This window comes from Mastigoproctus giganteus, chromosome 10, assembly GCF_048544385.1.
Source record: "Mastigoproctus giganteus isolate SK-2022 chromosome 10, ASM4854438v1, whole genome shotgun sequence".
NCBI lineage: Eukaryota > Metazoa > Arthropoda > Arachnida > Uropygi > Thelyphonidae > Mastigoproctus > Mastigoproctus giganteus.
The window spans coordinates 206,884,290-206,906,411 of NC_143584.1; the positions used below are offsets into that span (position 1 = coordinate 206,884,290).

At 34.5% G+C, this 22,122-nt stretch overlaps 1 protein-coding gene across 1 annotated transcript in view; it reads right to left on the reverse strand.

Moving 5' to 3' along the window:
• The window catches only part of Su(Tpl) (Suppressor of Triplolethal), a 136,740-nt gene that overhangs the window by 52,164 nt on the left and 62,454 nt on the right, over window positions 1-22,122 (reverse strand). The window contains exons 5-6 of the mRNA XM_090382379.1: window positions 11,702-11,739; window positions 5,685-5,907 (exon numbers count right to left, since the gene is read on the reverse strand). Of these exons, the coding sequence (XP_090238505.1) occupies window positions 5,685-5,907; window positions 11,702-11,739 (261 nt within the window). The remainder of the gene's footprint in view (window positions 1-5,684; window positions 5,908-11,701; window positions 11,740-22,122) is intronic.

Sequence of the window (22,122 nt, forward strand, 5' to 3'; positions counted from 1 at the left end):
AATTTGCAGAACTTAAGCCTCTCTTAGTAAGACGATCCCTTCATTCCCCTCACCAATCTTGTTGCCCTTCTCTGTACATGCTCAAGCAAATCTATATCCTTCCTAAAATGAGGCCTCCAGACCTGTACGCAATAATCAAGGTGTGACCTGACCATTGCCTTATACAAAGGGATAATCACCACCTCCTTTTCCTTGCTAGCAAAATTCCTGATTATCATTGACAAAACCCCATGACCTGCTCTTGCAGTCTGCCTGTATTGCTCAGAAAACTTGATATCTTGACTGCACAATTACTCCTAGGTCTTTTTCATTTTCTACTACCCTAAGTGTAGTACCACACAGTTGGTATGTTCCTTTGGGGGTTACTTCTATCCATATGCAGTACTTTGCATTTGTCAATGTTAAGCTTCAGTTGCCACTTCTCAGCCCATCTGCCTAACTTTTCTAGATCCTGTTACAGTAACACATTGCCATTACTGTCATTAACAACCCTGCCAACCTTTGTATCATCTGCAAACTTCGACACTAAGCCTGATATACCTTCGTCAATATCATCGATAAATATACAAAACAACAGTGGGCCCAACACTGAACCCTGTGAGACTCCAATAAAACATTAGTCCATGAAGAGCACTGTCCACTGACCACTACTCTGTCTTCTCCCACTCAACCACCCTTTTATCCATTGTAGCAACTTACCCTTAATACCATTCTGCTCCATTTTTGTATAGCAGTCTTCCATGTGCAACAGGAAGACTACTGTACAAGCTTCAAAAGCTTTCCTGAAATCCAAATATATGATATCAAAATTATTTTTTGCATCCCGTTCCTTTGTAACCACATCATAATATCCAATCAAATTTGTCAGACAAGACTTTCCCTTAAACCCATGCTGTGTCTGAATTATTGCTGCAGTCTTATCTAGATGATTCTGCAATGCAACTTTTGACTCCATTATTTTCCCCGGAACAGAAGTTAAACGAACTGGTCTGTAATTACTTATGTCAACCTTCGACACCCCCTTTGTCAATTGTGGATACATTTGCACATCTCCAGTCCATGGGGACTTCCCCTGAGTCCAAGGATGCTCTCATAATTATGGCTAAGAGTTTGCTTAGTTCCTTTGCCACCTCCTTTAATATAACTGTATAGATCCCATCCACCCCAGGTTCCTTTTCTTATGTTTAACTTCAACAATTTCTCCTCCACTTTGCTCTCAGTTATTACAAAATCATTAAGCACCCTGTTACAATTTGAGAAACTTCTGGCATTTTCCTTCCTTAATAATTCCTCGTGTGAATGTAGATGCAAAATATTCATTGTTTGTTTGCTATCTGAGCAGGATCATCAACAGCTGAACCATCGATATCAAGTGGACCAATCTGATTCATCCTCTTTCTTTTAGAGTTTTTATAAGTAAAGAAATCCTTGTTGTTTTTCTTCACATCCTTTGCCAAAGATTTCTCTTAATCTGCCTTCACTTGCCTAATTTGTGACTTGATTACAGACTGGCTTATATCTGCCACAGGCTTCTGTGTTGCCTGATAATTTATATGCATCCCATGCATTTTTCTTCTCTACCACGAGTCTCATTAGTTCATTTGACAATAGGTACGAAAAGTCGGAATTTAAAAACTGCCTGAGACCACTGTAGTCACCTTTATGGAAGAAAAACCCTTTCCTTTACCCCTGATGGTAATTATATCTTTAAGTAAATAAAATAAAAATAAATAAATAAAAAATAAATAGAAAATAAAAAATGTGGAAAAAAAAAAAAAAAAAATTCTATATTTTCCAGAGATGACAGTAGGTATCCCAATGGCAATGCATACAGTAGCATCAGTGCTTAAACCATCAACATACACAAACTTAAAATAATTAAAATATCTATTAAAATCACATCAGCGTGAATTTTACTACTCTTCAAGTGTGGTATTCACCTTTGGTCTGCATCGTTACTTCTTAATTATAAAATTATGGCTTTAAAAAATTCTTTACAGTTCCCAAGTTTACGTACAAATTATTTCATACTAACTCTTGAATTAATTCTGAAGAACACTAGTTTTGGATTTACTTGCTTTGTGTCACTGCACTGTGGAAAAGTGTGGTAGCTGGGAACAGATATACCATTTGTTCTCATATCTAATGTAGTCTTAGCATAAAGAATAAAAATTAACTACGCCTTTTATCCCAAGGAAGCTAAACAGTGTATAATCCACACACACACACACACACACACACACACACACACACACACACACACACACACACACACACACACACACACACACACACACACACACCCCATTACTTTTTTTTTTTTTTTGTAGTATGCCCATGGAAGGCTAAAAATTGTGGTAGGTAAAAAATCTGCATTGAGATTGAAAATATATTGCCAATTTAAACCAACATGGGAAATTTTAGTGCAACATATTTTAAAATCTTGTAACACAATGTAGCAACAATATAGCAATATTTTATTTTTAATTTCAAGATTAATGTTCATGATCAATGGAGTTAATTATGTTCTTTGTAATGGTGCTTTTTTTGTCATATTTATTGTTATGTAAGCCTCTATGGTAACCTGCATTCATATTAAAAAAAGATATGTGAGGAGGTACTGTTTATCACTTGTAGTTGCTAATTTCACTATTAGCAAAACAGAGAAAAGAAGCAAGCTACAACCATTGGGGGGGGGGGGGGGCAGTGTAATCTTTCTATTACCTATTTTTTTCTAGTGTTTGTGCAATTTTTTTTTTTTTTTTAATTTATACAAATTTCCAACCCAACAAAGTAGGTGGGAGTTTATTCTAGCAGTCACTCTTAGGGCTAAAGGAAAATATTCAAACATTTATTCTATAATTATCCCTCATATTTACACACTCTTGTGGATGCCACAAGACTAAATGTAAAGATGCTCAACATTTAGTTTATCCAGCCAAATTAAAGCTTTAAAATACCTTATTCAGGTCACCACACATATGCCTGGTTTCAAACACAAACTTACAGAACTCAAGCTGCTTGTTAAGATACAACCTGTCTCTCCTTAACCAACCATACTGGTGTTCACTGCACCCTCTTTTTCCTATTAATTGGGGAGGGTCTCCAAGCTCAATATTCATAATGCAGCCTAATCATTGCTTTATATATAATGAAATAATCACTTTTTTGTCTCCACCAGAAATTTTCAAGAATATCACTGACAGACCCCATTTTTTACCAGCTTAAGCCACTGGGAATCCAACATGTTTCTGGCCATACACTGTAATATAATTGCATCAATAGTATACATAAGGAACTCAAAAATAATCTAAAGGTTGTAATCAGCAAATTATAAATAAATAAAATTCCAAAAAATTTTATAGATAATGAATAGTGTTCTTACGTTATAACATAAGAGCACAGTTCAAAAATATTAATGAAAACACTGGCTTCACTTTAAACATTTCCTATTTCTTAGAACAATAGTTTTTTTTTTTTTTTTTTTTTTAATATATACCGGGTTCCTTTAGTAGGTGGACTCAATGTACTACCTGCTACATTGGGGAAAAATGTGCAGCCTCTAAAATATGGGCTAAATATGTTAACATATTCAACAGGTAGTCAAATGTAGTACAATGCAGTCACCCTTCTTATAGATATCCTACTCCTTTATTGGAATTAACATGTAAACTAACATCTTTTATATATTGCCTTTTGTATGTATTCTTATCTCAGCACATATATACATTTCTTTAGGCACTTTTAGATACAGATCCTAGAGTCATAAAGGCTGACTAATCTATTTACCAAATATTTATAAATTTACAAAGTATTTTATTTCTGTCACAGTAATTCACCAATTATTTTTATTATGACTCTACTAAAACAATGCAGAGGCTATTACATATCTTTAAACATAACTATAATAATTCTCAAATGGCATACATTTTCACAGAGGTATGGTTTAATATTGTTGTTGTTGTTGTTTGTTGTTTTGGTTTTTAGGAGCATTAGCAACTAAGGCCATATTGCTCCGGGATATGCGGTGGTCATTCCCTGACCTTTCCGCATCTTCCGTATTTGGTGGTGACGGGCTCGAACCCCGGTCTAATCAAGAAGCGTGTGCTACGCACTGCTGCTCCTTCCCACCTGGCTACGGAGGCGCCGTTTAATATTGTATAACTTATTACTATATAATACATTTTCACAAAAGCTTTCTCATTAATTTTTAAAGCTTTTACTTGCCATCATAAAATTGATTTTATATTTATATACAAATTAAACTCACACACAAATTCTTATATTAATTTATGTATATGTTATACTGACTCATGTTGGTATATAATTTTATTTAGCAAACATATACAAATTTTAACTACTCCATAACTAGATTAATTTACTGTCCAATGAATTAGTATACTATGATAAATATCATTAATAATACTATTAATTTACAAATATTATATTAAATTCTCTCACTAATAGCCCTTTACATAGTATATCTAGCAGTGTTCTTACCTATCTTAGGTAAATTATGTGTATATAGTATATATCATACCTTATTCATTACATCTATCATTATAGTTCTTATTTACTCATCCTATATTTGAACGTTATGAAATCTCATGGACAATAACATAATTTATGTCATTACCTTGCAAAATGTATTGTATTGAACACCTGTTCATGTCTTGAATTGATTGGACATTTATATAACTTTAATGGTTAATTTCCTTTTTTATATATTTTGTGTCTGTTTAATTTTGTATATTTTGCATTTGTATAATTTTTTTAATTTCTTTTAATGCAAACAGTTTGTATAACTATTTGTTTAAAACTGTGTAGTTTTCTGTATAATTCCTTTTCTTGCAAACAGTTGAGTAGTTAACTATTTCAAGTTATTATCTCTAAATGGTTCCCAATTTTTAAAGAAAATCTAACTCTAAACAAAATTTCCTTCAATATGAATTCCCAATTCAACCTGAAATGGTTTCTTTCATGTTTACTTTTGTTTCTCTACCTACAGGCATATCACCACAGCGAAACACAGCAGAGTTTAACTGATGTTCCTGGTGCTGATATTCAGCAGACACTTTATATACACATCCTATATTATATGTGCATCATGTCTATTTACAGGAAAAGAAGGGTACACAGAATTACTTGCAAATAGCTCTTAGCATTCACTGAGAACCACTTGATTGATTTCTGTGATATCAATATCTCTTCATGGAGACGATAGATAGTGATCCTCCTATTATTCAATCTGGTCCCATATACGGTTTACTGTTGTTGTATGTATTCTGGTTTGTTGTATGATGTTGTTTCCATTATAATTTACACTACATAATATATGGACAAAGGGTGGTTTAGCACATTCCAATATTATGCAATCTTCTCACAAATTTTTTTTCCCTTTTATTACATTACTAGCCACACACTACATTATATATACATATACGCAGAAATCAAAATGGTTTTCACTATAGTATTTACTCAGTTCTAGTCTCTGCTTTTTTGAACCCAAATGACAATGCAAAAGCACAATGTTAACATTTAGAATAAAGCATATTTTTTAACATTTGGAACTAGTGGAATGTTATTTTATTATTGCTTTTTTTTTTTTTTTTTTTTTTAATGAAAGCTATACAATATTATTATAAATAAAAAAATCTTTATAAGTAGTCAGTAAAGAAATATACCTGCACGACCTCCTCATAATATCCGAAACAGATTTAGTGGAATGTGTTGATTTTGTTCCACTAGAAACAGCATTGTGATGGCTGATGTGGGAATTACTATTCACTGAAAGTAAAGGCCTGGAAGTAGATTTTGGGATCACAGATGCATAGGTTGGTGAACTTGAAGGTTTGGGTGGAAGTGGTGGCAGTGAAGATAATGACCTCACTGTTTTGACCTTTCGCCCTAAAAAATTTTTGGATAGGTAAAAATAGCATTTTCCCTAAAATACGACAAAATTGTGAGATCACTTATTCAGATAACACACACAAAAAAAAAAAAAAAAAAAAAGCAAACAGTTAAGTTAACTATACATTTCATTGAGTTTTACAAAGCATAATTTGTGAGAAAATTTCAGTCACAATTTCTATATATTTTTTAATAAATAAGGAATTATTAACTTAACGTATAAAATATTTGGAAGACAATCTCACCTACAGACCAAATTTTATCTTTTTCAGGAGGCAAGATGTAAAAAATATAGCAAAAACTAACTGAATTTAAATGTGAATGATTATGGATATAAGTTACAGCAGTATTATCTGGAGAAGAGTTACAGCAATTTCTCCATGTTTAAAAGATATTTTATATTTCTGAGCATATACAAAATTAAATGACTACCTTAAAACTATTTTAAGAATATCACCCCTACAAAGCAAAACATTTAGTGAAAATTTGTTTTATAAACATAAGATAGTAAAAAATTAAATTGCAATAAATTATTAGAACAAATCTTAGGACAATAAAGATTCTCTGTGACTATATATAAGTTGTAACTCCTTTAAGAGTCTTCAGTTTAAAAATTTTTCCCATGTAAGACATGCATTAACTTTATGTTGAAAAAGCTTCAGTGTAGTGAGATTTTCTAGGAAACAAATTAAAATTTAAAATATTTGTCTTTCCCACTGACAAAATACCAATATTATGCTAGGTACCACATATACAATCAGAGCACAGAGAATGCAAATAACACAATGTTAATTTTTTATTTTTATTATTTTTTAAATGGCTGTTGTGTTTCTTTTTCCTTCATAAACAAACATACAGCATATAAAACATTAGCAATAAATCTCAGATATCCTATTATGGAACAATTATAAAAGACAAGGTGAAGAAAATCAGTTTGAATGTACTTATTTTATATTTGAATGACACGCTACACAGATTATCTTTGATCTAAACGATGGAAATGAAATCTCTTCACCTGTGTAAAGTTTTAGAATCTACTAGGGATTCTGCCTTCTGCTTTACAGAGTTGGGAGATTCACTCACCAATCTCCAACAGAGCAAAATAATCAACATAATGAATGTATTTTGAAACCTGATGAATTATTTACAGCAAATTTTGTATTTAATAGGCATTTTGTATACAGCAAATTTTGTATTCAATCAAATAATGTTAATAGATAAATTTAAAAGTAAAAAAATATATTAACCTATTTATTACATGTGGATACACCACTGGAATTTTTTTTTTTTTTTTTTAAATAGAGTACTGCACACTGTATAGGTCTCTACAAGATCTTCAGCACCTACAATTTGAACTACAATACTTGCCTCAGCTCTATGTCAAGACACTGCATATAAAACTCACCATGACCAAAGATCAGTCTTTTCAATCTATGTGAAAACCAACTTGATACAATGTTTGTCTTAGACATCTGTTGATTACAATATCAACAAGTATTTTTTTTTCATCATAAAAAATAAATATGTAGACCAGACGGATCTTTGGATGCTGACAGTCGAGTGGTGAGGAGCATGAGTGGAGTAGCACATGCTCTTTGAGTGGACCAGGGTTCAAGCCTGTGACTGCTAAATACAATTAACATTTGTATTGATTGATTTATTGTAAACTCCACTGACCTGGGGGTCGTTCTGGAGTATAAACAAGAACATTTTTTTTTTTTTTTTTTAGTTTTCCTCTAGCATATCTAGTTTTTATGATGTTTATATGAGACTGATTATATGAACATGATGAAGTGGATTATAACACTCCCATATCTATTCAGCCAACCTACATGAATTTAATTGTTTATAAATTCATGTTTGTGTAACTGTTTGAATATAGCTATATTCTTGTTATTTCATAATTTAATTATTTTATTATAAACTGTTCCAGATAAGGTCTGGTGAATTACTGAAACACATTCAACATCATATACTTTGAAAACATAAAAATCACCCCAACAAATTCTGCTGTGTGTCTTAACTAAATCACAACAGCATACAGCCATGATGGATATTTGGAAAATTTACGCTATATTTTGGCTGTTCTCCAAGTGACCAGAATAAGGGTTGGGCACCACATGTTATTTGTAATGCTTCTTCAAATGGATTATGTGACTGGTAGCAAAAGGAAAAATCAATGCAACTTGCCATTTCATGATAGGAGACAAAAGACCATGACAGTGATTGTTACTTTTGTAAGGGAATGTAACTGGATTCTTAGTGAAAAATAAGCACAAGACTGTTTATCTAAATCTGTATTCAACAATAAGACCAATTCCTCACGACAATAGTATGCTAATTCCAGTACCTCCACAGCATAGACTAGAATTGTTAGGAAATAAAATAGAATACAATGAAGGTGTGACAATAGCATGCCAATTCCAGTACCTCCACAGCATAAACTAGATTCGTTGGGAAATAAAATGGAATACAATGGTGTGATTGGCAGAAATTTGAGAATTTTAGCCAATCCTGCACGTGCACACACACACACACACACACACACACACACACACACACACACACACACACACACACACACACACTGAACTGAAGGACCTCATTAGAGATCTAGCTCTCTACAAAGATAAAACCAAACTACTTGCCTCGAGACTAAAACAGAAACATTCAGTTAAAAAAAAAACACCATTTCATTTTAAAATGTCTCACTACTGGGGAAGAAGGAAGAGGGAAAAAAAACAACAACTAAGTTTTGGTGACATTCTTTATAGTAAACTATCTACATTACTACTACCATGATATTAATGGAGTTTTTATGAAACTGTCAAAAGTACACATTACATCTTAATGGTGTCTCTTCCTTGACTGCCTGCAGAAAAGTTTTAAAGCTTTTCTCTTGCATAATGGGAACTTAAAGCCATCCACTTCCCACTGCCTGCTCTGTTCATCTAAAAAAGACATACTATAACATGAAGATACTACTCAAAGCAATTAAAATACAGCACTCACCAATGGAATTTATATACTACTGTATATATTCCATTGGTGAGTGCTGTATTTAATTGTAACCAGTTATTACTGGTTAACATACCAGTGACCTCAAAGTCACTGGTATGTTAACAGGCATGCAAGGAGGGTTCACAAAATATTGTTTTCTATGCCTATTGAACAGTCATTCTACTGCAACTCATTACATCAAATGTGACCGGCCTTAAAGAAGCACATATGAGCTGGTTATGAGTAGTGTATAATATATTCCATTAGTGGATCCAATGAAGATTTTCCTTCCACCTCTTCACATAATATTTAGCCTAATGAAGAGTTGTGAAAGCAATAGCAAGATGAATTGAAGAGGATTTCATTGCTTATGCAAGAAATTTACTAAGATCAGCACTTTGAAAGAAAAAGAGGGCCTCAAGTCAGAGAGCTTTTGCAGGATGAAAGCTTTGAAAAATGTCTCTGTGTTTTAGAACCAAATGGATTGCAGGCTTTCAAAATGGCTTCATGGAAACCTTTTTTGGGTAAGACAGGTTTCCCATATACAAAGATGGTGTTCAGAAACTGCTCGACTCATATAAAGAAATGGGTGTCATATGTTGCTGAAACGTGATTTCTTGCATTTGCATTTCTACTTCTTTCACAAAAACCTCAACACAGTGAGTGCCAAGCAGTGGGGAATGATTCTACCCAGACATTAAATTATCAGAAAATTACTACTAAGGTTTCTGGAACAAAAAAAATGTTGAGAGACTACTACTGGATGTTGAACTGCAAAATTCTATACAAAGTGTAGCAATGGACATCATCGGCACAACATTTTAAAATTGTATACACAGTTGTGGCCCCCGTATCAGCTGATTCAGTTACCCGCAGTTAACCACGGAAAAAAAATTAACACGTACTACTCGCGTGTCCAATACAATGCTTCCCTTTATTTTTTACAATGCCGTGTATGGTTTGGTCACCAACATTATAATGGTTCTTTAGAAATTTAACGGATGCACCGTTTTCAAACTTTTGAATAATTTCAAGTTTTTGTTTAATTTGAAAGCACAACTCTTACGTTTGCCCATCATTTTTGCGATTTCTAAACAAAATAAAAAAATAAAATAAAGTTACTATATATATAAAAAAAAATTCCGACATCCCTGACATAAATAAGGAAACAAAATTTGTCCTTTTGTGGTGCGACAGAGCATAACAATCGATGCAATGCACTAAATCAAACTAAATATTTGGTCTCTTATTTCTTTCTTTTTGTGTTTTGAGCAGTAGGTGTGAGGACAGCGGGGGTTGCAAGATAACAGGTACACTAATCTCACAATGACAACTTAGTCTACTGTACTTTACTATTACCATATTTAATGTTGGTAATGTCTTATCAATTAAACTTTATTATACGTATGTATGTACAAGAAAATCATGTTATATATGGGGTCAGCAGGTGTTTGCTTATATCCATGGTTTCAGCCATCCATGGTAGGTCTTGGAATGTATCCCCACGGATATGGAGGTCTTACTGTATATATATTTTTTACAATAGTGTACTGTATTATTTTAACAGTGTATAAAGTGTATTGGGTTTAAACTGTAAAGGTGACAAAAATGTAATTGTAACCAGTCTCATGCAGTTTGTAATTAAATTGTCTTATATAACTTGTACTGATATTATCAGTGGTCATATTATGAAAAGTAGATGGTAGAAAAAACCACAAGCATGTTTTAAATCAGAATGAAAAATTGGTTTAGAGAAGTGTGTTTACATCTTTGATGGTTGAGAGGAAAATATAAATCATAGCTGTCCTTCATATTCAATATCACATGGGAAATAGTAATGATGTTTTTTGTTTCTCACTAGTTAAGACTGAATATTAAAACAAATGATCTGCTGACTTTCTGAACAATCAAACAGATTCCATTATAGAGGCCATTATTAATACAAATAGTTGATATCAACAATGTAACAGTTCCTATCTTCTATTTCAATCTCTGTGGTGGTAAGCTGGAGAGCAAAAGAAAGGTCAAGCATTCTGGTTGACACAATATCATTGTGTCATTGTTTGTTCTTCCTAATTGGTTGTCAGAAATCTACAAGCTACCAGACCTATTATTAGCTCATGTTGTTGAAACCGTATCATACCCCAGTTTTAGTTACTCATGCACTAAGAAAATTAATATAAAAAGTTTTATTGTTAGTAGAGCTAAATACAGGGTTCACGGATATTTTCTTCTTTGCCTCTTCAATGATTGCAATCATATATTTATACCATCAAAAAAAAAAAAATTAATTTTTAGGAAGTTAAGTTTATTCTTTTAGCATTTTTGTGACATTGCAATAACGATATTACAATTATTGAAAAAGCAGAGACAAAAATATCAAAGAAATATATGATCTGTGGGCTTTATTAACAATAAAGGTTCTAAAACTAAATTTACACAAGCAGAAGTGTTTTCAGTTACAGTATTTAGATGTATATATTTTATACTATGGTGCTTGAATTAATGGCACAAAATTTGAAAAATATAATCACAAAAATAAATAAAATATAAATTATTTTACAGCAGTAGAGTCAACGGAGACTAATGATGCTTTTAAAAATTATTTGAATACTTGAAAAAAATTACATTTAATTAATTTGAATAGATTTATTTAAGCTTTTAATTAAACATTTAATACTGCTATTTTTTTTCCCCCTTATGTTCTTTTCTTAAAATTAAAATCTAAGAAACACAAATTTAATTGATCAATAAATTATTTGAGTGAGTTTCTCATTAAAAGAATACATACCAACTGTTGAATATTCCTCTTTCCCAATTTCCTTGGTGCTATATATACATTAAATTAAAAAAAAAAAAAAAAAAAAAGGTCACAGATTAGTACAAGGATACCATTCAGTAAAATAGTCAAGATTAAGTCATGTGTATGAATGTTGCACCAGATTATTTTTCTGATTTAAGAACCTAGACATAACTGATATTGAGTGCGGTTTGTCTGAACTCCTCGCAATGCTCCTGTGATACTTTTCCTGCTGCCACCTGTGGCAGCAGGAAAAGTATCACATGCTGGGATTGGCAAGCACTGTAGCAATTTTCGCATAAGAATAGCGCAATTGTTCATAAACTTCATTACTCAAAAATTGTGTGAATAATGAGGGATTAGCATTAGTAGAGGCATACAAAGCAAGAAAGCAAGCTTATGCAGCATCAGCCAAAAAAAAAAAAAACCCTCCCATTTTACCCCTCCATTCGTTCCAAATGCCTGTCCAGTCTTAAATTTATTTAGGCATCAACTACCTGCTGGCTAAAGGCAAATTTCTGCACATCTATTCTACAACTATCTTTCCTCAATTTGAAACTGTGCCCCCTCAGTTTTCAGTTGGAGCAAGAGGAAGAATCCCATCAGCATTCAGCTGCTCAATCCATTCAAGGCTTTATACACCTCAATCAGATCACCTTGCAGGTGCCTATTCTCCAGGCACTGCAATTTGCAGAACTTAAGCCTTTCTTGGTAAGAGCACCCCTTTGTTTCCCTCACCAATATTATTGCCCTTCTTTGTACTCGTGCTAGTAACTCCCCATCCTTCCTAAAATGAGGCCTCCAGAGCTGTACACAGTACTCTACGTGTGGCGTGACCATTACCTTGTATAACGGGATAATGACCTCCCTGTCCCTACTAGCAAAATTCCTATATATCATTGACAAGACTCCATGACCTGCCCTGGCAGCCCATCTGCAATGCTCAGAAAACTTCATATTTGACTGCACAATTACCCCCAGGTCTTTTTCACTTTCCACTTCCTTGAGTGTAGTACCACAGAGTTGTACGTTTCTCTTCGGTTATCGCTACCCATATGCAGTACTTTGCATTTGTCAATGTTGAACTTCAGTTGCCACTGCTCAGCCCATTTTCCCAACTTATCTAGATCTAGTTGGAGTAGCATACTGTCTTTACTGTCGTTAACAACCCTGCCAACCATTGTACCATCTGCAAACTTGGATATTAAACCTGATATACCTTAATCAATATCATTGATAAATATACAAAACAACAATGGGTGCAACACCGAACCCTGGGTAACTCCACTAACAACATTTGTCCACAAAGAGCAGTGTCCATTAATTACCACTCCCTTTATCCATTGTAGCAACTTACCCTTAATGCCATACCTCTTCAATCCCAATCCGTACAGCAGTCTTCCATGTGCAACAGTATCAAAAGCTTTTCTGAAATCCAAGTATATGATATCAAAATTATCTTTGGCATTCAGTTCCTTTGTGACCGCATCATGGTATCCAATCAAATTGGTCAGACAAAACCTCCCTTTAACAAACCCATGCTGTGTCTTAATTATTACTGGTCATGTCTAGATGATCCTGCAATGCTTCTTTAAACAGTGATTCCATTATTTTCCCCAGAACACAAGTTAACCTAACAGGTCTGTAGTTACTTGTGTCACCTTTTGAACCCCCCCCTTTGTGAATTGATGATACATTTGCACACTCCAGTCCATGGGGACCTCCCCTGAGTCCGAGGAAGCTCTCATAATTATGGGCAAAGAGTTTGCTTACTTCCTTTGCTGCCTCCTTTAATATAACTGGATAGATCCCGTCCAGCCCAGGTGCCTTCCTCATGTTTAACTTCAACAATTTTCCCTCCACTTTGCTCTCAGTTATTACAGGACATTAGAGTAAGGGACAATTTTACTAATGTTAACTCCTGTCCACAAATAAAATCAACTGTACTGATTTCCTTCAAAATTATGACAATGGAAAAGATGCATTCTTCACCCATAAAGTAATAGGTGATGAAACATGGGTTTATTCTGAACCAGAAACAAAAGCATCAGTTTATGGAATGGAATCACAAAGGTTCACCAAAAAACAAAAAGTTCAAGACTCCACAATCTAGTGGAAAGGTTGCATTACAGGATTCTCATGGATATGCACAATGAGGGCTTTCTTCATCAAAATAATGCAAGATCACCCACATGATGCCAAACAACAGAAAAAAAATCACATCGTCACAATGGATTGTAACACCACATCTTCCATATAAGTCTAGACCTAGATACCCTCAGACCTTCATCCATTTGGTCCTTTTAAAAATGCATTATGTGGGCAGCACTTTGACAATGTGCTTCTGTGAAAACATGTGCAAAGAAATGGTTGCATGAAATGTCAGATAGCTTTTACAATGTGGGAATATATCCTCTTATTCATTGCTGGACCAAGTGCACTGAATGAGATGGTCATTTCACTAAGTGAAATGATCATCTCTTTCAATTTAATTATCTTTAAATGTACTCAAGTTTGCATGAAAAATTGGAAATACATTCCTGAGAAATGCCACGAATACCGAAAACGCGAATATTGAGTTATGGCTCCCATAGTAATAAAAGGGTTCCGTTCCAAAGTATGAAATATATAAGAAAATCTAGTCTAAAATTTTGTATATGTACCTTCATAATATGACTATGTACATAGTGAAATACAAGCATAAGGCATCGAAATGAAAATAAGAAACAATTTAATATTAAATGTAATATTTATTAGAAATTTCAAACAAATTTTTCAAACCAGCACATTTGCTAGCTTAAAAATGTATCCCGCCAGTGCTATCATCAGTTTCGCTAAAGTGTTGATAAAGGTGTTTTGCCTTTTCACGAATGATGAGTGAAATCAACAGAATTTTATTTCGAGTTCGGTCTTCTATCTACAGATTTAAAGCCTTTTCCATTTTTTCTAATTTAACATCACGAGTTAAAGAGCAAATTGTTGAAGCAATTCACGGATACTATGGCGGATTTTTCCTTCCAATTTCTTGATTGATCATACCACTGACGAGACATTTTCACCATTAGAAATTTTGTCTAATAACTCAATTTTACCCGCCAATGTCATCACCTTCTTTGATCTTTTCACAATTCCCTTGTTATTCCGTAGCCAAATTTTTGTAGGGGTTAGAAAAGAACTTGTCCACAATAAAGTCACTTTCTTTTAACCGTTAACACACTCGAAAAAGTCTGTTTACGCTAACACACTGCAAAACGGCAGATTTTTCACTTTTGTAAGTATATCAATTTATAAGCATATTAATTAAAAGCAAATGACAAAACCGCCCATGACAAGCACATAACACTTACTGAACAAGGATTAGCAGGGAACATCTACGCTTGGGATTTTGTCACCCCTATCCCCCCCCCCCACCCACTGAGTGCTGTTTTGACTGGGAAAGATGATTTTGGCCACGTCCATGTTTTTTTATGGTGGAAAATGTTCACGGCACTTTTCACATTTTTTTAGGTTTCATTTTATATTAAATCAGTGACCGCGAATATAGATACTGCGAATAGCAGGGGTTTACTGTACAATATATCATTTAAAAATTTGAGGCATTACATTTTGGCAACCTTCATAGGTTACATATGATCTAATTATTAACTGACCACTGATAAATCTTCATATTTTACTTCAGTCATCATCAAATTTGTCATCCACAATCTATGATTTATCTCTTAAACATTTTAAACAAAAGAATCTCTTAATGAAGTATTAAACACATCATCTTCTTTAAATTAAATGAATTTCCAAAACAAATATTTGGTGCACAGGTGTAAGATTAGCAACTTCTAGTTTTTTTTTTAAGCATTAACACTAATTTAATCCTGTATTTAAAATAACAACTAAATTAACCATTACTCTATCACCATAATTTATCAAAGCAACACAACTTGACAGAATATAGAATACTATACTCCAGTCCTATACCATACCCTTTCTCATGTGCAGCCTTCTACATGAGACATGCAAATGACCAGTCACTAGGCACTTGGTGATACATCAAAGCTTCCTAATTTGAAATTATATTAAGTGATTAAACTAAGTGATTTGCAACCAGTCATAGCACGAAAATCCACTGAAGAAATAAACACAAACCCCAAACATTATCGAATTGCCTAAAACTACTCTTCTGTTAAATTAACATTCTTAGGTCACTGTTAAAAAAGTAATGCTTTCTAATTTCTTATGTTGAATTATCTTCATGAAACTTTAAAGGCCTTATGCTTCCTAAATTTCTTTGATAACACAAAACCTGTCACAATAGCTTTCTTCCATAAAAGTTTTCTACCTACTATCTTTAAAAACAAGGATTTGTTTTTCCTAGAAATGAAAGATTACCTAAGAGGCATGACTTCCCAACCTGTTTTTGGCATACCACAAAATTCCTGTACCAGAGCCTTTCAGGCAAATAATACCCTATAACAAGTCAAACTTTCTTAATTTATCCATATACACCATGGGCAAATTTCTGTATCTGCAATGTCACTTTTTCTGCAAACCATATTTTCAGCTACTCTACATCAAGACAATCCAATTTCATCTATTCAATATTATCAACAAGTGCTTTGCTTTTCACATGAATGCAATGGTGAGGATCTGTTTGACTAGTACTGCTTTGCCTACTATCAAATACAACAAAAAAATAAATAAAATAAAATAATGTAAAATATTTTAGCTTTTCTTTTGAGAGTAGTCATCATAATAGCATTTAACGGTGATTCAGAAATGTAAACTTCTATTAGCAAATCAGCCTCTGGGTCAATAGATATTTCCTGTTACCATTACTTTAGATGATGACAAAGATGATTTCAGTGCAACTACAAAATTTTGTATTGTAAGTTGTTTAGTTCAGCCTCAAAATACAGGCGCTATCTGTTTGACATTCTTCTGTTTACAGAAGAAAGTCAAAAGATAGTACTTGTATTCTGAGTGGAAGCCATCTTATTTCAAGATGCTGGATTCAAATATAAGCACCCTTCATGCTTTTAGTCCCCCACCAAGAATTGCAAATGTTGTTTGGACTGGAATGTAAGCAAATGCTATAGATACTATAACTCTTCTTTCAGCTAGCCTGTAATAACAGAAATGTTATTAGAGTGACACACATACAACAACGACATAAGTCAGTGGTGTCCAACATATGGCCAACAAATAATTTTTATAGGGCCTGCCCAGAAAGTGAACTAAAACAGCATTTTAAATTTTGTTAATTATCAAACAAAATTTTCTCATTAAGTGTTGTTTTGTTCAGTAAATATTATTGTGTATTGTACTTAATAAAATTTTCGAATATTTTTAATTTTAAGTGTATCATTATATTTATTTGTCCATCCTTAATACTGAAAAGCAGTGATCCATTTCAGGTTGTAAATTTTGTAAACTGAGCATTTAAAAGCAAAAGTAAGGTTTTTTTAAAAAAAATAATAGTAAGTTATATTTTCATAAGTTTAATAAATCTAAAAAATAATTCACTAACATAGATTTGTTGGGAATTTACATTTTTTATATATAGCCTGAAAATAAAAAAAAATGGTAACATGAAAACAGAAACTTCCTTTTACACGTAACAAGATATGGAAAAGGAATACACTAATTTTTCTCCACTCACTCGGCCCATGAAACAAATTAACTTTGAATATAGCCCCTGTATCGGAAAAGGTTGGACACTACTGACATAAGTAAACCAGTCTTTGCAAAGTAGACTAAAAAAAAGTGACAGTTTCTGGAACATTATTTTGAATAAAAGTAGACTGTAAATTGGTACATTCAGTTTCACACAAAAATTTTAATCATATATCAAATAAAATATTACACTATATTCAACTTTTGAAATACGACAGAACCTCATAAATCTGGCATCCTTGAGATCCAGTACATGCTGGAATTTTTGAAAATTCCAATTTTTTGAAGGTTATGCGCTCATACCCTGAGTAAGTAAAAGTAAAGTGCAGCCATTATCAACCCACTGCAGGATGGAAGCCTCCTCAACAATTCATGTTGAGGGAAATGGACCATAATCTGGCACGCTGGTCCAGTGCGGGTTGGCAGATCGACCGTATTCAGCAGTCAGGGGCTTGAACCCCCGGTCTACTCAAAGAGCATGTGCTACTGCACTCCCGCTCCTGACCACTCGGCTACGGAGACCCCTGAGTATTCAGGAGTAATTCATTATTTTTATTAGATAATGCAGTAGCTCCAATTGCTATCATTTCCACAAATGAGAGTTGCCAGCATTAAGCCAAATTGTTAACCCATACTGGGATTGATTCAATGAGCAATGTACTCGCCTAAGAAATAAAGGTCATGGGTTTGAATGTGGCCTCACTTAAGCCTTTCTTGTAAGATCACCCCTTTGTTTCCCTCACCAGTCTTGTTGTCCTTCTTTGTACTCGTTCTAGCAACTCTGCATCCTTCCTAAAATGAGACCTTCAGAACTGTACACAGTACTCTAGGTGTGGCCTGCCCATTGCCTTGTATAATGGGATAATCACCTCCCTGTCCTTGCTATCAAAATTCCTATATATCATTGACAAGAATCCATGACCTGCCCAGGCAGCCAGTCTGCACTGCTGAGCAAACTTCATATTTCACTGCAAAATTACCTCCAGGTCTTTTTCACTTTCCACTTCCATGAGTCTACACTCATCTGCACCGCTGAGCAAACTTCATATTTCACTGCAAAATTACCTCCAGGTCTTTTTCACTTTCCACTTCCATGAGTGTAGAACCACACAGTTAGTATGTTTCTCTTTGGTTATCGCTACCCATATGCAGTACTTTGCATTTTTCAATGTTAAACTTCAGTTGCCACTTCTCAGCCCATTTTCCCAACTTTTCTAGATCCAGTTGGAGTAGCATACTATCTTTACTGTCATTAACAACTCTGCCAACCTTTGTATCATCTGCAAACTTGGACATTAAACCTGATATACCTTCATCAATATCATTGATAAATATACAAAACAACAATGGGCCCAACACCGAACCTTGGGGAACTCCACTAACAACATTTGTCCATGAGGAGCAGTGTCCATTGATTACAACTCTCTGTCGTCTCCCACTGAACCATCCCTTTATTGATTGTAACAACTTACCCTTAATGCCTCTCCAATTTACCTCTCCATACCTCTCCAATTTTTACAGCAGTCTTCCATGTGCAACAGTATCAGAAGCGTTCCTGAAATCCAAGTATATAATATCAAAATTATTTTTGGCATTCAGTTCCTTTGTGACCAAATCATAGTATCCAATCAAATTGGTCAGACAAGTTCACCCTTTAACAAACCCATGCTGTGTCTTAATTATTACTGCAGTCTTGTCTAGATGATCCTGCAATACTTCTTTAACCAGTGATTCAATTATTTTCCCCAGAACACAAGTTAACCTAACAGGTCTGCAGTTACTTGTGTCACCTTATGAACACCCTTTCTGAATTGGTGATACATTTGCACACCTCCAGTCCATGGGGACCTCCCCTGAGTCCAAGGAAGCTCTCATAATTATGGGCTAAGGGTTTGTTTACTTCCTTTAATATAACTGGATAGATCCCCTCTACCCCAGGTACCTTCCTTATGTTTAACTGCAACAATTTCTCCTCCACTTTGCTCTCAATGATTACAAAATCACTTAGCTCCCTGGTAGCGTTTGATAAACTTCTGGCACTCCCCTCATTGACTGACTCCTCATGTGTGAATGTAGATGCAAAATACTCATTCAGTTTGTCAGCTATCTGAGCATGATCATCAATAGTCAATCCATCTATGTTAATGGTTCAATCTGATTCATCCCTTTCCTTCTAGAGTTTACATATGTAAAGAACTCTTTGCTGTTTTTCTTGGCATCCTTTGCCAAAAATTTTTCGTAATCTGCCTTCACCTGCTTTGTGACTTGATTACAGACTAGTTTATACCTGCCATAGGCTTCTGTGTCACCTGATACTTTATATGCATCCCATACATTCTTCTTCTCTGCCACGAGCCTCATTAATACATCTGACATCTATTTAGGCCTAAACCTTGAACAGTATTTCTTAGCTGGAATGAAAAGCATAGTAGCCTCCAAAATTAAGTCCCCGAAGGCTTCCCATTTAGAATTCAACATTGGTAACATCATCAGTTGAACACACTGTACAGAATTTAAAAACTGTCTGAGACCACTGCAGTCACCTTTAAGAAAGCAAAAGTCCTTCCCTTTAGCATTGATGGTAGTTACATCTTTAAGTAATTCCCACATCAGTGCATTGTAATCATTGTCACCCAGTGGTTCCTTTATCTGCAAATTCTGAATGCATGAATAATCACTATTGATAATCATTTCAAGAGTATTATTCCCTCTGGTTGCCTCTCGAACATGTTACTGTAGAAAATAGTCATCCAATAAATCCACAAAAGTCTTGCTAGTGTGCGAGTGACCAACCCACAAATTCCAGTCAATCTCTGGAAAATTAAAATCCTCCATTATAAGACACTCTGATTTACTGGCCCACTCTATTTCTCTGCACAACTGTTCATTATACTCATCAGATTCATTAGGCCTATAACACACCTACTCTCATTTTCCCTTTTCCAGTGCTTATGTCACACCAAACAGACCCAACATTGCATTGGAAAAAAGGGAAAATGAGTAGGGGTGTGTTATAGGCCTAATGAATCTGATGAGTATAATGAGCAGTTGTGCAGCATAACCCCTCCTCCCTTCCAGTGCTGTCTATCCTTCCTGTACACATTGTACTCCCCAAATTCCAATTCTGCACTACTTATATCTGTGTGACACCACATCTCTGATATCCCAACAATATCTGCCTTTGATGCCTTGACTAGCACTTCAAGCTCATCAAATTTATTAACTATACTCCTAGCACTGGTGTATATGCAAGTATACATGCACCTATTCCTACTCTTAAGTTACCCTAACACAGCCCATGTTATTTACTTGTTCTGTTCCACTATGACTCCCAGCAGTCCTGGAAATGTCCATTGCCTTGCTTTCCAGGCTGCTGCTCATTCTAATAGAAGCAGTGCAAGAATCACTTTTGCCTCTGCCTGTGTCCAGTGTTAACCTTTTAGTCTGTGTATCCCCCCCCTCCAAAGCTAATAGTTTTCTGACCCACCTAACACTGCCCCGATAGCATCAGGAAATATTCTTGCACCCGTTCTCTTTAAGTGTACCCCATCCCTGTAGAAGCAGTCTCTCCTGTCAACAAGCACAGACCAGGGTGAAAAAATTCTATCCCTTGAGCCTTGCACAATCTCTCCAGGGCCGAATTGATTGACAAGACTTTCATGATATACTCCCTCCTATTGTGTCTGGGCAGAATTGCAGACACTTTAACATTCAACCCTAACTCACGATTTTTTTTTCAACATTGACCTGTACTTGTTGAGTAAATCTGTAGATCTCTTACTCTTAATATCATTGGTTCCAACGTGTAAAACAAAATCACCTTTTGTGCCCTTAAAAGATGATATCTGTTCTACAACGTCATCAACTTTTGCCCCTGGCAGACATACCCTGGTCCTGAGTTATAAATTGCAATATGATTTCAGCAATTCAATTGCTTTAAAAACTAAATACATGCTACTGTACTGTTGTTAAGTACTATACTGAGAACTAGAATATCTTGCAAAATGAATGATTTTATACTTGTACAGTTTAAGAAATATGCAGAATGGAAAGAAAGCATATTTTCGCCTCCGTAGCCGAGTGGTTAGGAGTGGGAGTGCAGTAGCACACGCTCTTTGAGTAGACCGGGGTTCAAGCCCCTGACTGCTGAATACGGGTGATCTGCCAACTCGCACTGGACCAGCGTGACAGATTATGGTCCATTTCCCTCAGCATGAATTGTTGAGGAGGCTTCCATCCTGCAGTGGGTTGATAATGGCTGCACTTTACCTTTTATTTCCCCCTCTGATTTGTAAAGTCGACTACACTCAGAGAAATACATTCAAAGGTGCTGGATTTTTGAGGATCTATTGTATTTTAATTATTCTTAATCTGTTAAAATGTTTGGTCATTTTATCTTTTTTTTTTTTTTTAAGCTCTTTTACCTGCTAAATGCACCACGTTCAACAAGATGCAACTCAAAATACCTTTCAAGTAAAGTTTTTCCAGTTTCCCCATCAACCCAGTGGCAGGTCACCAGAAAAGTACCCAACTTTATCTTTAATTTCTGATTTACACTTTTTTTCCCTTCTCTTTTTTGAATTCTGCTAAAACAATGTCAGTATTTCATCTCTGCTTAATGAGTTCCAGTATTTCGTATATTTTTTAAGTTTTAAAAACACAATTAAAACATGCAGTGTGCGTTACACCTTTTATTTAAAAAAATATATTCTGCTGAAAACTGCAAAAAATGTTTTAGACATAGA